The sequence below is a fragment of the Drosophila albomicans genome, unplaced genomic scaffold (assembly GCF_009650485.2).
Source record: "Drosophila albomicans strain 15112-1751.03 unplaced genomic scaffold, ASM965048v2 utg000222l_pilon, whole genome shotgun sequence".
Classification (NCBI taxonomy): domain Eukaryota; kingdom Metazoa; phylum Arthropoda; class Insecta; order Diptera; family Drosophilidae; genus Drosophila; species Drosophila albomicans.
The window spans coordinates 1-12,845 of NW_026263564.1; the positions used below are offsets into that span (position 1 = coordinate 1).

A 12,845-nucleotide genomic window follows, 5' to 3' on the forward strand; every position below is an offset into this window, starting at 1 on the left:
GCTCGTCGTGTCCAGTGCTATCCGATGTACCGATGATGCAACTGAATGCACATTTGGCGTACCGACGTGTATATGTATGGCAAGTTAATGCACGGCGACTGATGCACGTATGGCGTAGTGGCAGAGAACATGTATGTACTTAGTTGCTGTCTGCAATCGTGATGACAAGTGCAAGTGACACCAATATTCTCGTTTGTGTGTATGAGGATTGTGCGATGTTTTGCTGGTCACGCAACAGGTGCGTTTGCGGCGTATTGGCAGAGAAAACATATGTAAGTATGCGAACGTTTAAGTAGTGCAAAATTCTCAATATGTTTCTCATTATGTTTATTCTCAATTAATAGTACCGGCTGGTGATGGTGTTTTGTAGTTGCTGGCTGCACAATGGATCCAGTGAGATGCAGCATTCCAAGTCCAGGTATTCGTTGCCAGGCGCAACACCACAGTCGGCCGGCAGCAGTCATCAGTATGCTTGAAGGATCGCAGCATTGCGTATGGGGCAACGTTATGCACATGGAAACGATGCAGGCGATTTCCATGTATTGCAGAATGAGACACGAACTCCCCAGTGAAACTGCAGTCGGCATCGCTTGAAGAAATGCACAGCGATCCAGTGCCAGTGAACGACTAGCTGGCGCCCGTAGCTGCTGCTCGTCGTGTCCAGTGCTATCCGATGTACGATGTATAATGGCAATGCAACTGATGCCACGTATGGCGTAGTGGCAGATGTATGTACTTATGCAATCGTGATGACAAGTGCAAGTGACAAATATTCTCGTTTTGTGTGTATGAGGATTGTGCGATGTTTGCTGGTCACCAAACAGGCGTATTGGGCAGAGAAAACATATGTAAGTATGCAAACGTTTAAGTAGTGCAAATTCTCAATATGTTCTCATTATGTTTATTCTCATTAATAGTACTGGCTGGTGAAGATGTTTTGTAGTTGCTGGCAGCACAAAGGATCCAGTGAGATGCAGCATTCCAAATCCAGGTATTCGTTGCCAGGCGCAACACACAGTCGGTTCGGCGTAGTCATCATTGAAGGAGCCGCCATAGCACCAGAGAGGCGTATGGGGCAATAATGGTTGGAAACGACGCAGGCGATTTCCATGTATTGGCAGAATGACAACTACCAGTGGACTGCGAAATCGCTAACCATGCGCAACGATCCAGGGCCCGTAGCTGCTGCTCATCGTATCCAGTGCTATCCGATGTACCGATGTATAATGGCAATGCAACTGATGCTCATTTGGCGTAGTGGCAGAGAACATGTATGTACATATGCAATCGTGATGACAAATGCAAGTGACAAATATTCTCGTTTGTGTGTATGAGGATTGTACGATGTTATTGTTGGCCACGCAACAGGTGCGTAAGCAGCGTATTGGCAGAAAAAACATATGTAGGTATGCGCCCGTTTGATAGGTGCAAAATTAAAGTATGTTCTCATTATTTGTATTCTCATTTGTAGACAAGCTGGTGATGATGTTTTGTAGTTGCTGGCTGCACAATGGATCCAGTGAGATGCAGCATTCCAAATCCAGGTATTCGTTGCCAGGCGCAACACCACAGTCGGTCGGTCGTAGTCATCATTGAAGAAGCCGCCATTTCGCCAGAAGGCGTATGGGGCATAGTTGGAAACGACGCAGGCGATTTCCATGTATTGGCAGAATGACAACTCCCAGTGAACTGCAATATCGCTAACCATGCACAACGATCCAGGGCCCGCAGCTGCTGCTCATCGTGTCCAGTGCTATCCGATGTACCGATGTATAATGGCAATGCAACTGATGCACGTATGGCGTAGTGGCAGAGAACATATATGTACGTATGCAATCGTGATGACAAATGCAAGTGACAAATATTCTCGTTTGTATGTATGAGGATTGTGCGATGTTATTGCTGGCCACGCAACAGGTGCGTTTGCAGCGTATTGGCAGAGGAAACATATGTAAGTATGCGATCGTTAGATTGATGCAAATTCTCATATGTTCTCATTATGTTTATTCTCATTAATAGTACTGGCTGGTGATGTATGTTTTGTAGTTGCTGGCTGCACAAAGGATCCAGTGGGATGCAGCATTCCAAGTCCAGGTGTTCGCTGCCGGGCGCAACACCACAGTCGGCCGGTCGCAGTCATCGTTAAGAAGGAGCCGCCAAATCGCCTAAAGGCGTATGGGGCAAATATGGTGGAAACGACACAGGCGATTTCCAAGTATTGGCTGATGGCTGCACAAGCGAACTGCAGAACTGCTAACCAAGCACAGCGATCCAGTGCTCGAAGCTGCTGCTCGTCGTGTCCAGTGCTATCCGATGTACCGATGTATAATGGCAATGCAACTGATGCACGTATGGCGTAGAGGCAGAGAACATGTATGTACTTATGCAATCGTGATGACAAATGCAAGTGACAAATATTCTCGTTTGTATGTATGAGGATTGTACGATGTTATTGCTGGCCACGCAACAGGTGCGTTTGCAGCGTATTGGCAGAGGAAACATATGTAAGTATGCGATCGTTAGATTGATGCAAATTCTCAATATGTTCTCATTATGTTTATTCTCATTAATAGTACTGGCTGGTGATGTATGTTTTGTAGTTGCTGGCTGCACAAAGGATCCAGTGGGATGCAGCATTCCAAGTCCAGGTGTTCGCTGTCGGGCGCAACACCACAGTCGGCCAGTCGCAGTCATCTTTAAAAATGAGCCACCAAATCGCCTAAAGGCGTATGGGGCAAAAATGGTGGAAACGACACAGGCAATTTCCAAGTATTGGCTGATGGCTGCACAAGCGAACTGCAGAACTGCTAACCAAGCACAGCGATCCAGTGCTCGAAGCTGCTGCTCGTCGTGTCCAGTGCTATCCGATGTACCGATGTATAATGGCAATGCAACTAATGCACGTATGGCGTAGTGGCAGAGAACATGTATGTACATATGCAATCGTGATGACAAATGCAAGTGACAAATATTCTCGTTTGTGTGTATGAGGATTGTACGATGTTATTGCTGGCCACGCAACAGGTGCGTTTGCAGCGTATTGGCAGAAAAACAAATGTAAGTATGCGACCGTTTAAAAAGGTGCAAAATCACAGTATGTTCTCATTATTTGTATTCTCATTTGTAGACAAGCTGGTGGTGGTGTTTTGTAGTTGCTGGCTGCACAATGGATCCAGTGAGATGCAGCATTCCAAATCCAGGTATTCGTTGCCAGGCACAATACCACAGTCGGTCGGTCGTAGTCATCATTGAAGGAGCCGCCATAGCACCAAGAGGCGTATGGGGCATAATGTTGGAAACGACGCAGGCGATTTCCATGTATTGGCAGAATGACAACTCCCAGTGAACTGCAATATCGCTAACCATGCACAGCGATCCAGGGCCCGAAGCTGCTGCTCGTCGTATCCAGTGCTATCCGATGTACCGATGTATAATGGCAATGCAACTGATGCACGTATGGCGTAGTGGCAGAGAACATGTATGTACGTATGCAATCGTGATGACAAATGCAGGTGACAAATGTTCTCGTTTGTGTGTATGAGGGTTGTACGATGTATGCTGGCTACGCAACAGGTGCGTTTGCAGCGTATTGGCAGAAAACACATATGTAAGTATGCAAACGTTTAAGTAGTGCAAATTCTCAATGTGTTCTCATTATGTTTATATCTCATTAATAGTACTGGCTGGTGATGATGTTTTGTAGTTGCTGGCAGCACAAAGAATCCAGTGAGATGCAGCATTCCAAATCCAGGTATTCGTTGCCAGGCGCAGTACAACAGTCGGTCAGTCGTAGTCATCATTGAAGGAGCCGCCATAGCACCAAAAGGCGTATGGGGCAATGTTGGAAACGACGCAGGCGATTTCCATGTATTGGCAGAATGACAACTCCCAGTGAACTGCAATATCGCTAACCATGCACAACGATCCAGGGCCCGTAACTGCTGCTCGTCGTGTCCAGTGCTATCCGATGTACCGATGTATAATGGCAATGCAACTGATGCACGTATGGCGTAGTGGCAGAGAACATGTATGTACGTATGCAATCGTGATGACAAATGCAAGTGACAAATGTTCTCATTTGTATGTATGAGGATTGTACGATGTATGCTGGCTACGCAACAGGTGCGTTTGCAGCGTATTGGCAGAAAAGCATATGTAAGTATGCGGCCGTTTGATAGGTGCAAAACTACAATATGTTCTCATTATGTTTATTCTCATTCAATAGGACAAGCTGGTGGTGGTGTTTTGTAGTTGCTGGCTGCACAATGGATCCAGTGAGATGCAGCATTCCAGATCCAGGTATTCGTTGCCAGGCGCAATACCACAGTCGGTCGGTCGTAGTCATCATTAAAGATAGCCGCCATAGCACCAAGTGGCGTATGGGGCATAATGTTGGAAACGACGCAGGCGATTTCCATGTATTGGCAGAATGACAACTCCCAGTGAACTGCAATATCGCTAACCATGCACAGCGATCTAGGGCCCGTAGCTGCTGCTCGAGTGTCCAGTGCTAACCGATGTATAATGGCAATGCAACTGATGCACGTATGGCGTAGTGGCAGAGAACATGTATGTACGTATGCAATCGTGATAACAAGTGCAAGTGACAAATATTCTCGTTTGTGTGTATGAGGATTGTACGATGTTTTGCTGGCCACGCAACAGGTGCGTTTTCAGCGTATTGGCAGAGAAAACATATGTAAGTAAGCGATCATTAGATTGATGCAAATTCTCAAATATGTTCTCATTATGTTGTCTTCTCATTTGTAGTTCTGGCTGGTGATGTTGTTTTGTAGTAGTTGCTGGCTGCACAAAGGATCTAGTGAGATGCAGCATTCCAAGTCCAGGTGTTCGTTGCCAGGCGCAGTACAACAGTCGGTCGGTCGTAGTCATCATTGAAGGAGCCGCCATAGCACCAAAAGGCGTATGGGGCATAATGTTGGAAACGACGCAGGCGATTTCCATATATTGGCAGAATGACGACTCCCAGTGAACTGCAATATCGCTAACCATGCACAACGATCCAGGGCCCGTAGCTGCTACTCATCGTGTCCAGTGCTATCCGATGTACCGATGTATAATGGCAATGCTACTGATGCACGTGAGGCGTAGTGGCAGAGAATATGTATGTACGTATGCAATCGTGATGACAAATGCAGGTGACAAATATTCTCGTTTGTATGTATGAGGATTGTACGATGTTATTGCTGGCCACGCAACAGGTGCGTTTGCAGCGTATTGGCAGAAAAAACATATGTAAGTATGCAAACGTTTATGTAGTGCAAATTCTCAATATGTTCTCATTATGTTTCTTCTCATTTGTAGTTCTGGCTGGTGATGTTGTTTTGTAGTTGCTGGCTGCACAAAGGATCCAGAGAGATGCAGTATTCCAAGTCCAGGTATTCGTTGCCAGGCGCAACACCACAGTCGGTCGGTCGTAGTCATCATTAAAGATAGCCGCCATAGCACCAAGTGGCGTATGGGGCATAATGTTGGAAACGACGCAGGCGATTTCCATGTATTGGCAGAATGACAACTCCCAGTGAACTGCAATATCGCTAACCATGCACAGCGATCCAGGGCCCGTAGCTGCTGCTCGTCGTGTCCAGTGCTATCCGATGTACCGATGTATAATGGCAATGCAACTGATGCACGTATGGCGTAGTGGCAGAGAACATGTGTGTACGTATGCAATCGTGATGACAAATGCAAGTGACAAATGTTCTCGTTTGTGTATATGAGGATTGTACGATGTTTTGCTGGCCACACAACAGGTGCGTTTTCAGCGTATTTGCAGGGAAACATATGTAAGTATGCGATCGTTAGATTGATGCAAATTCTCAAATATGTTCTCATTATGTTTCTTCTCATTTGTAGTTCTGGCTGGTGATTTTGTTTTGTAGTTGCTGGCTGCACAAGGATCCAGTGAGATGCAGCATTCCAAATCCAGGTATTCGTTGCAGGCGCAACACCACAGTCGGCAGGTCGTAGTCATCGTTGGAAGGAGCCACCATAGCACCAAGAGGCGTATGGGGCATAAAGTTGGAAAAGACGCGGGCAATTTCCATGTATTGGCAGAATGACAACTCCCAGCGAACTGCAGAAACGCTGACCAAGCGCAACGAACAAGGGTAAGCCTGCTGCCGCTCGTCGAGGTCGATGGTGCCGATGTCTGCTGGCCATGCAACGAGTGCACTTGAGGCATATTGGCAGAGGACAACAAGTGAGTATGCGACCATTTAATTGGTGCAAATCCAATATGTACTCATTATGTATGTTTTTGTTTTTATAGTTCTGGCTGGTGGTGAATCTCATATAGAGCATGCACTATGGCAGCTCGTCGAGTTAATGGCTGCCGGTTCATTTGTAGTAACTGGCTGATGATTGGACAAAACAGGTGTATGCTGGTCACGCAACGGGTGCGCTTTCAGCGAATTGACAGAGGACGATATGTGAGTATGCAAATTGAAGATTGCCATCACAGTATGTACTCATTATGTTTTTGTATTTTGTAGTTGCTGGCTGCGTGAAGGATCCAGTGAGAAGCAGCATATCCAAGTCCAAGTATTTGCCGCCGGGCGCGACACCACAGTCGGCCGGTCACAGTCATCGTTAAGGAGAGCCGCCATAGCGCAAAGGCGTATGGGGCATAATGTTGGAAACGACGCAGGCGATTTCCAAGTATTGGCTGATGACGGTTCTAGCAGACTGCAAGATCGCTAACCAAGCAAAGCGATTCAAGGGCCTGCCGCCGCTGCTCGTCCAGATATATGCAGCCGGATGTGAAGTTTTTTTGATGATAATTAACCCGCCAGTCGGAAGCAACTGAAGGTAAAATTTATTGTAATATTACTCTTATAGCAACTTAAACAATTATATGGTCTTAGGGATAATGTTTACAGGAAAATGTTGCCTGCTGGAATTGACATTACGTTAACATTCAGTACAAGTTAGATAAATGTTGTCCGTTACGTTGCTAGTGTTAAGCTAAATGAACATAGTTTTAGAGTAATTGGCGCTCCTTATAAGCTAGGTTTAGGTACAATTGTATCTTATAATGCTAAAGTTTTAATTATTGGACATACATAAGTATCAGATTAGTTTTAGGAGTTGAGATGGTTTAGATTAGACTTAACAATATTTTATTATTCTAGATTTAGTGTTACAATTTTGAAATTATTATTAATGACTCTTGTTTATTTGAATATTAGCTGAACTCTGCCGCTATCTCAAGTTGGTAACGCTATAATTGATGTTTGACGGTGTGTATATTTCAGTGACATGGTTGGTAAGCCAGTTAATATTTGTGAGGATTGGTAAAATGGCGGTTAGAAATTGAGACTGATGAGAATATCAATTTAGTGGCTGGATAATTTCCCCCTATATTTTTTTTCTTTTTGGTTTAGCGCAGTAGTCCGTTCCACTATAGTGGAAATGGAAATAGTCTAAAGGCGCTAAAGGTAGGTAAATTGCGCGATAGAGTTATCGATACATATGAATTGGTTTCGCATTATGTAAAATGATGTCAGTATTAAAATAACAAAGAAGGCGGAAGGAATTAAATAATTTTAATTTGTTTAATTAATGGTTGGTTATGAAGCCTGAGGTAAGTATAAATTAGTGTCTGATTAATTTAGTAGAATTCGTGGAACAATCGATAGGCAATATGTGTAGACAGTATATTTTTTACTGGGAGTCGGTGCAGCAACACTGTTTTTAATGGCATGTGGCTTTCGTTGCGAAAAGTGAGAAATTATTAATGTGTAGTGTTTTATTTTTTTTATTAATTTCTTTATTATTTATTTTTTTTGTTTAATTCATTGATTATTTCGTTTTATTTTGCAGATTGCGTGTTGGAGCAATGGACCAGCTGGGTAAGTATGAGTGTATTATTGTTGTGTGGCAAGCTAGTTATTTATTTATTTATTTATTTATTTATTTATTTTTTTTTTTTTTTTTTGTGTTTTGTTTTGCAGATGATATGACATGAACGAGACAGCAAGCGACTGTACAGCACACTGCTACAGGCGCAGGTGAGTAGTGGCAATTTTATTAAAACTTAAACTAGTTTTAATTGCATTGATCTAATTTTCAGGTAGTATGGAAATGGTATTGTGTGAGAAAGGGAGTGTGCAGGATCCAGCCAAGCGCTCTCACTCCGACGCGCACCGCCCCCCCCCACCCACACCATAGGACATCCATAGTTTGAGGGGGGAGCAGGCGATGAGCAGCAAGCCCAGCAAATCCGAGCACTGTGGTCAAATGAATTGGCAGATCATAGGTCGGTGGAGCATGCAAAGAGTGCGGGGACAGGGTAAGTTGCAGTGATTTGTATTTGAATTGATTATTTTAAAGTGTTCTTTATATTTAGTGATTTTGTTCTAATATTTGCAGATGGTGTGTATAACAGCCGACCGGGAGGCAATTTGGGTAAGTAAGACAGCTTTGTTATGACAAAGGTAGTTAAATTTATTATTTATTCATTTTGCAGGTAACTTGATGTTCATTGTTGTGTGAAAAACCGATTGAAAAGTTTTTTTTTTTTAAATATTGGAGGAGAATAAAATTAAGATAAATCGACAAAATTTTGGCTGTTTTTAATTGAGGGAGCGTGCAGTAGGAGCAGGCACAGGGTAAGTGGAAGAAATTGAGTTTATAATATTTTTGGTTATTAATTAGATTCGATTGGTAATAAAAGTTCATTTTATTTTATAGGTTTGTTGGAACAGCGGTTCCGAAAAAGTGTGGGGTATTTGCTATTACAGGGGTGAGTGCAGTGAGCAGTAGCAATTTTGTGCAGGGTCCAATCAAGACACACCGAAGCCCGACGCCACAACCGAGCACTGGAGGATATTCAATTCATAGGCAGGGCAGGCGGGAAGCAGTGCGTAAAATTATGCCCACACAGCGCTGTTAAAATTGCCGAATGGCGATTGGCAGGTGAGTTTATTTTTTTTTTTTATTTAATAATTCCATTTTGTAAGAGATTGATAATTGGCAGGTATGTGAAGCATAAGTAGAGCAGTTAGCTTTAATGCTTTAATCATCGTCAATCAGTTGAGTTAATTGCAACTCAATTTTTTTAAGGCCATCATATATGAGTCTATTGTCTGTTGTCTCATTGTTTAGGATGTGTTTTGTAGGTTCACTGACTTTGGTCTTCGTATTGTAAGTGTGCTCAGTGAGTTCAGTGTCTCTGCCAGTAGGGCTAAAGTGCGGTGTTAAATTACTAGGTTGTGTTAAGTTGTTGGGGACGTTACATGTGATAATGTTATCGTTGGTAGTGAAAGTTGTTTTCTGTGTGGTAGTTTGCTTATTGGTTAGTTGCTTAGTGATAGAAGAGTTTGCCGTTCCGGTTTGAATTAACAAACAATCATTTGAGTTTGTCAGTGTTGGTTGAGTAGTAGTGAGGAGTTGGGTGTCGCGAGATTTATTATCAGCTGATGGTAGAGTGTTTCGTCTCACAATGGGCCAGGTAGTTAATCTTTCTGCATGTGAGTTGTTTGTGTTTGGAGAGACTAGTGACGGTGTGCTGTTAGCAATGTTTAGTGGTGTGATTATATTATTAGTTGGGTTTTTAAATGAGTGAGGGTAAGGCGTCTTTTCTTGGCGAGTTTGAAGAGGTTGCCTGGTATCATATGGTTTGTTATTGTTTTTTTTAACAGCAGTCGTTAGTGTGAGATCTATTATTTCGTCGTTGTTAGGCTTGGAGTTGTGTGAGTATTCTGGGGGTTGACATGCCTTTTTAGTGAGTGGTGCGATGGTTGAGCAGTTAAGACTTGGGTTTTGTAGTATGTTGTGAGTATCATGAATTGAGTTGGTAGCATTTGTTGCATTGTGTGCTATTTTTTGTTCTCTAGGTATTTGGTTATGGATGCTTACAGTTGTGATGTTTGGCTCAGGTGTGTGAGTTTGTTCTGGCGTAGTCGTAAGAGATTCATGTGGCATGTAATCAGGTATAATTATCTGTTGAATGGCTAGGGGTTGACCTTGAACAATATCAACGGCTGCTTCTCGGCTAAGTTCTCCTCTGATGTATTTACGCTTGAAGTGATTTATTAGCATCTCGCACATTCTACTAGGCGGCTTATTAAATTTTTTCTTTTGCTTTTTTTTGCAGAGGCAGCTAGCTCGGATTCCCTTTTTTCAGATGCTTCTTGCTCCAGGCGGAGCAGAGTGGGCAGAATAAGAGTGATGGAATCGGAATGGCTTGAGCTCAGGGCGGCTTGTTGGGGCTGTTTAGGAATACAGCAGGAATGGAGCTGCTTGGAATACCTGGGTCTTGCCAGACGGCAAGGAATAAAAGGATTTGAGAGAAGCTGTCTGCAGTATGGATTCGGATGGAAAGCCAGAGAGGAGAAGAACCGGTGGCTTGAGTCATGGAATGATTGGTCAACTGTTTTGAGGTTAAATTTGTCATAAAGGGTAACATTTTTTTGTGTATATACCAGCTTTGAGAGATTTTCTAATAATTCTGTTTTGCAGGGATTGGATTCTTTTGAGCTGGATATCAGATACTAGTGAGCCCCATACCGGTAAGGCGTATTGCCACTGAGGGTAAATTAATTGTTTAATAACGACTGCTTTGCAGTTCTTTTTAAGTCTGCTTTGAGGGCCTATTAGCCAGGCTAATTTTTTGTTTATTGATTTTAGTTTGGAGGTTAAGTTAGTGATATGATGGATAAGCGTTAGTTTTTTGTCCAATTGTACACCTAGGTATTTATGTCTGCTTTTATTGGATATTGTTTGACCATTGATTGTAAGAGGGTTTGGTCTTAAATTGGGTGAATCTTTCTTTAGTGTGAATAGAACATGGGCTGTTTTATTAACGTTTAGGTTAATACACCATTTTTTTGCCCAAATTCCCAAACGTCTTAGATATATTTGATTGCCACCTTCTGCTGTGGATGGGTGGTTAGAGGCGCAGAGGGTTACCGTGTCGTCTGCGTAGGTGGATAACATAGTCTTCTTGTCTTCATTTCTTGTATATTTGTATTTGTTTTTAATGAGATCAGGTAGGGGCATGTCAGAAGAGTAAATAGTGTAGAGTATGGGGCCTAGCACGCTGCCTTGGGGGACGCCAGCTGAAATTTGGCCGGGTTTAGAGGAAGCACCATTTCCATTTACACTAAATGTCCTATTGTTTAGATAACTTTTCAGAATATCAAACATGTTATGTGGTAGCAGTTTGTTTAATTTATATAACAGGCCTTCGTGCCAGACACGATCAAACGCTTCTTTGATGTCAATGAATACTGCAGAGCAGTATTGTTTTTGTTCAAAGGCTTGTAAAATGAATTGAGTTACACGAGCCAGCTGTTGTTCAGTGCCATGCTCACGCCTGAATCCAAATTGGTGATTTGGGATTGCATTGGCGAAGAGGTCTATTTCCATGAGCCTGTTTAGGATTAACTTCTCATATATTTTGGATAGGCTAGGCAGTAAGCTTATTGGCCTGTAGGAGTCCATGTCTGACGGGCTTTTACCTGGTTTCAAAATAAGTGTGATAGACGCTTTTTTCCATTGTTTTGGGAAGAAGCCAAATCTGAATAGGTTATTGTAGATTAGTAGGAGAAAAAGTATTGCTTTTTTTGGAAGCATTTGTATTAATTTATTGTGAATTTTATCTATTCCAGCTGCCTTTTTTGGGTCGAGTGAATTGATGATTGAGGATAATTCTTCATATGTGACTGTTTTGAAGTGTGTTGAGGGGGTGGGAGGTAGGGATTTGTTGTCTAGGTTATGTTGTATTGTATTGCGTTCCGTGTCTGTGTTGGTCAGAATTGGTTTAAATCTATTGACTAGGTGTTTCCTAAAAGCTTCAACTTTTTCTTCGTTAGTCTTTGTCCAGCTGCCGTGGTTGTTAGTAGGGTCCTGTATTTTTATTGGCCAATTTGGCTGTGGTTGGCGTTTCAGGTTATTAGTTAGCTTCCACAATTTTTGCATTTTGTATCTGTCCTGGGTGTCGATTGCATTGAACATTTGGTTAATATTATTACTTTTGAGTTGCGCTAGAGCTTTTTTTAATCTGTTTTGAATTTGCCTATATTTCTTTTTGGCTTCAGCAGTGCGTAGAAGTATCAGATTTTTTTTACATATTTTTTTTTCTTCAAGTAGTTGTCTAGTATAGTCGTCCAGGATATATCTCTCCGGTTGTCAATATGTAGGTATCTACTATTCGTAATATTGTTGGTTGCTTCTGTGACTGAGTCGTATATGTTTTTGGTAAACAAGTCTATAATGTCTTCTACATCTTCACGAGAGTTGATTTCAGTGTTCAAAAGTACTTTTTTTTTTTTTTTTTTTTTTTTCGAATTGGGCGCGTGGGCGCACGACTCGCCTCCAGCAACTGATCTCGGCTACTGGAGGGCCTTTATTTTACAATTTATCTATATTACTTTACATAGCAACGTATAAATTTGAATGGCTAACATTGGGCTGTTAATTTGTTACATTTACATTTCATTTAAATACATGTTTTAAATAGCACTGCCTTCGCGGGCTCACAAACGATTAATCGGCACAAGACTGGTACTTTACACTTATTTTACACGAGTCTTTTTTGCGTACAAACATTAGGTCACACTGTGACATGTACGAACATAGATAAGAAGAAGACAATATGAATATAAACATGGCAACAGGTAATTTACAAAAATTTAAATTAAAAATCTAATATTGCAGGAAAAAATCCAAAAGGTGCCGGGGGGCATCCAGCATGGTCGCCTCCACTGGAGCATCGCCTCTCGTGGCCTCTGCATTCACCAATTGGATGTAAATTGGTGTTTGCAGAAATGAGTTGCCGGTAAGTGTCAATCAGTATATATTTAGCATAATATAATTTC

The 12,845-nt window shown here is 42.3% G+C and overlaps 1 protein-coding gene and 1 long non-coding RNA gene across 45 annotated transcripts; both read left to right on the forward strand.

Moving 5' to 3' along the window:
- The first annotated feature begins 1,090 nt into the window (after positions 1-1,090).
- LOC117565120 (uncharacterized) lies at positions 1,091-2,470 on the forward strand. The gene is made up of 4 exons (XM_052008323.1): positions 1,091-1,271; positions 1,885-1,951; positions 2,020-2,373; positions 2,438-2,470. Exons 1-3 carry the CDS (start codon positions 1,110-1,112, stop codon positions 2,358-2,360), a joined length of 570 nt encoding a protein of 189 aa, XP_051864283.1. The 5' UTR covers positions 1,091-1,109; the 3' UTR covers positions 2,361-2,373; positions 2,438-2,470.
- A 260-nt stretch (positions 2,471-2,730) lies between these two features.
- Positions 2,731-6,783, forward strand: LOC127566299 (uncharacterized). 44 transcript variants are annotated; one of them, XR_007955612.1, is made up of 10 exons: positions 2,740-3,057; positions 3,128-3,607; positions 3,678-3,751; positions 4,300-4,573; positions 4,634-4,665; positions 4,800-4,847; positions 5,400-5,774; positions 5,878-6,223; positions 6,293-6,452; positions 6,516-6,783. It is a non-coding gene; the product is annotated as an uncharacterized LOC127566299 (long non-coding RNA). The 44 variants fall into 44 exon arrangements; XR_007955608.1 differs by lacking the exon at positions 4,800-4,847 and adding an exon at positions 5,223-5,256 and having other exon boundaries at positions 5,326-5,774; XR_007955598.1 differs by having other exon boundaries at positions 4,300-4,665.
- Positions 6,784-12,845: the final 6,062 nt, after the last annotated feature.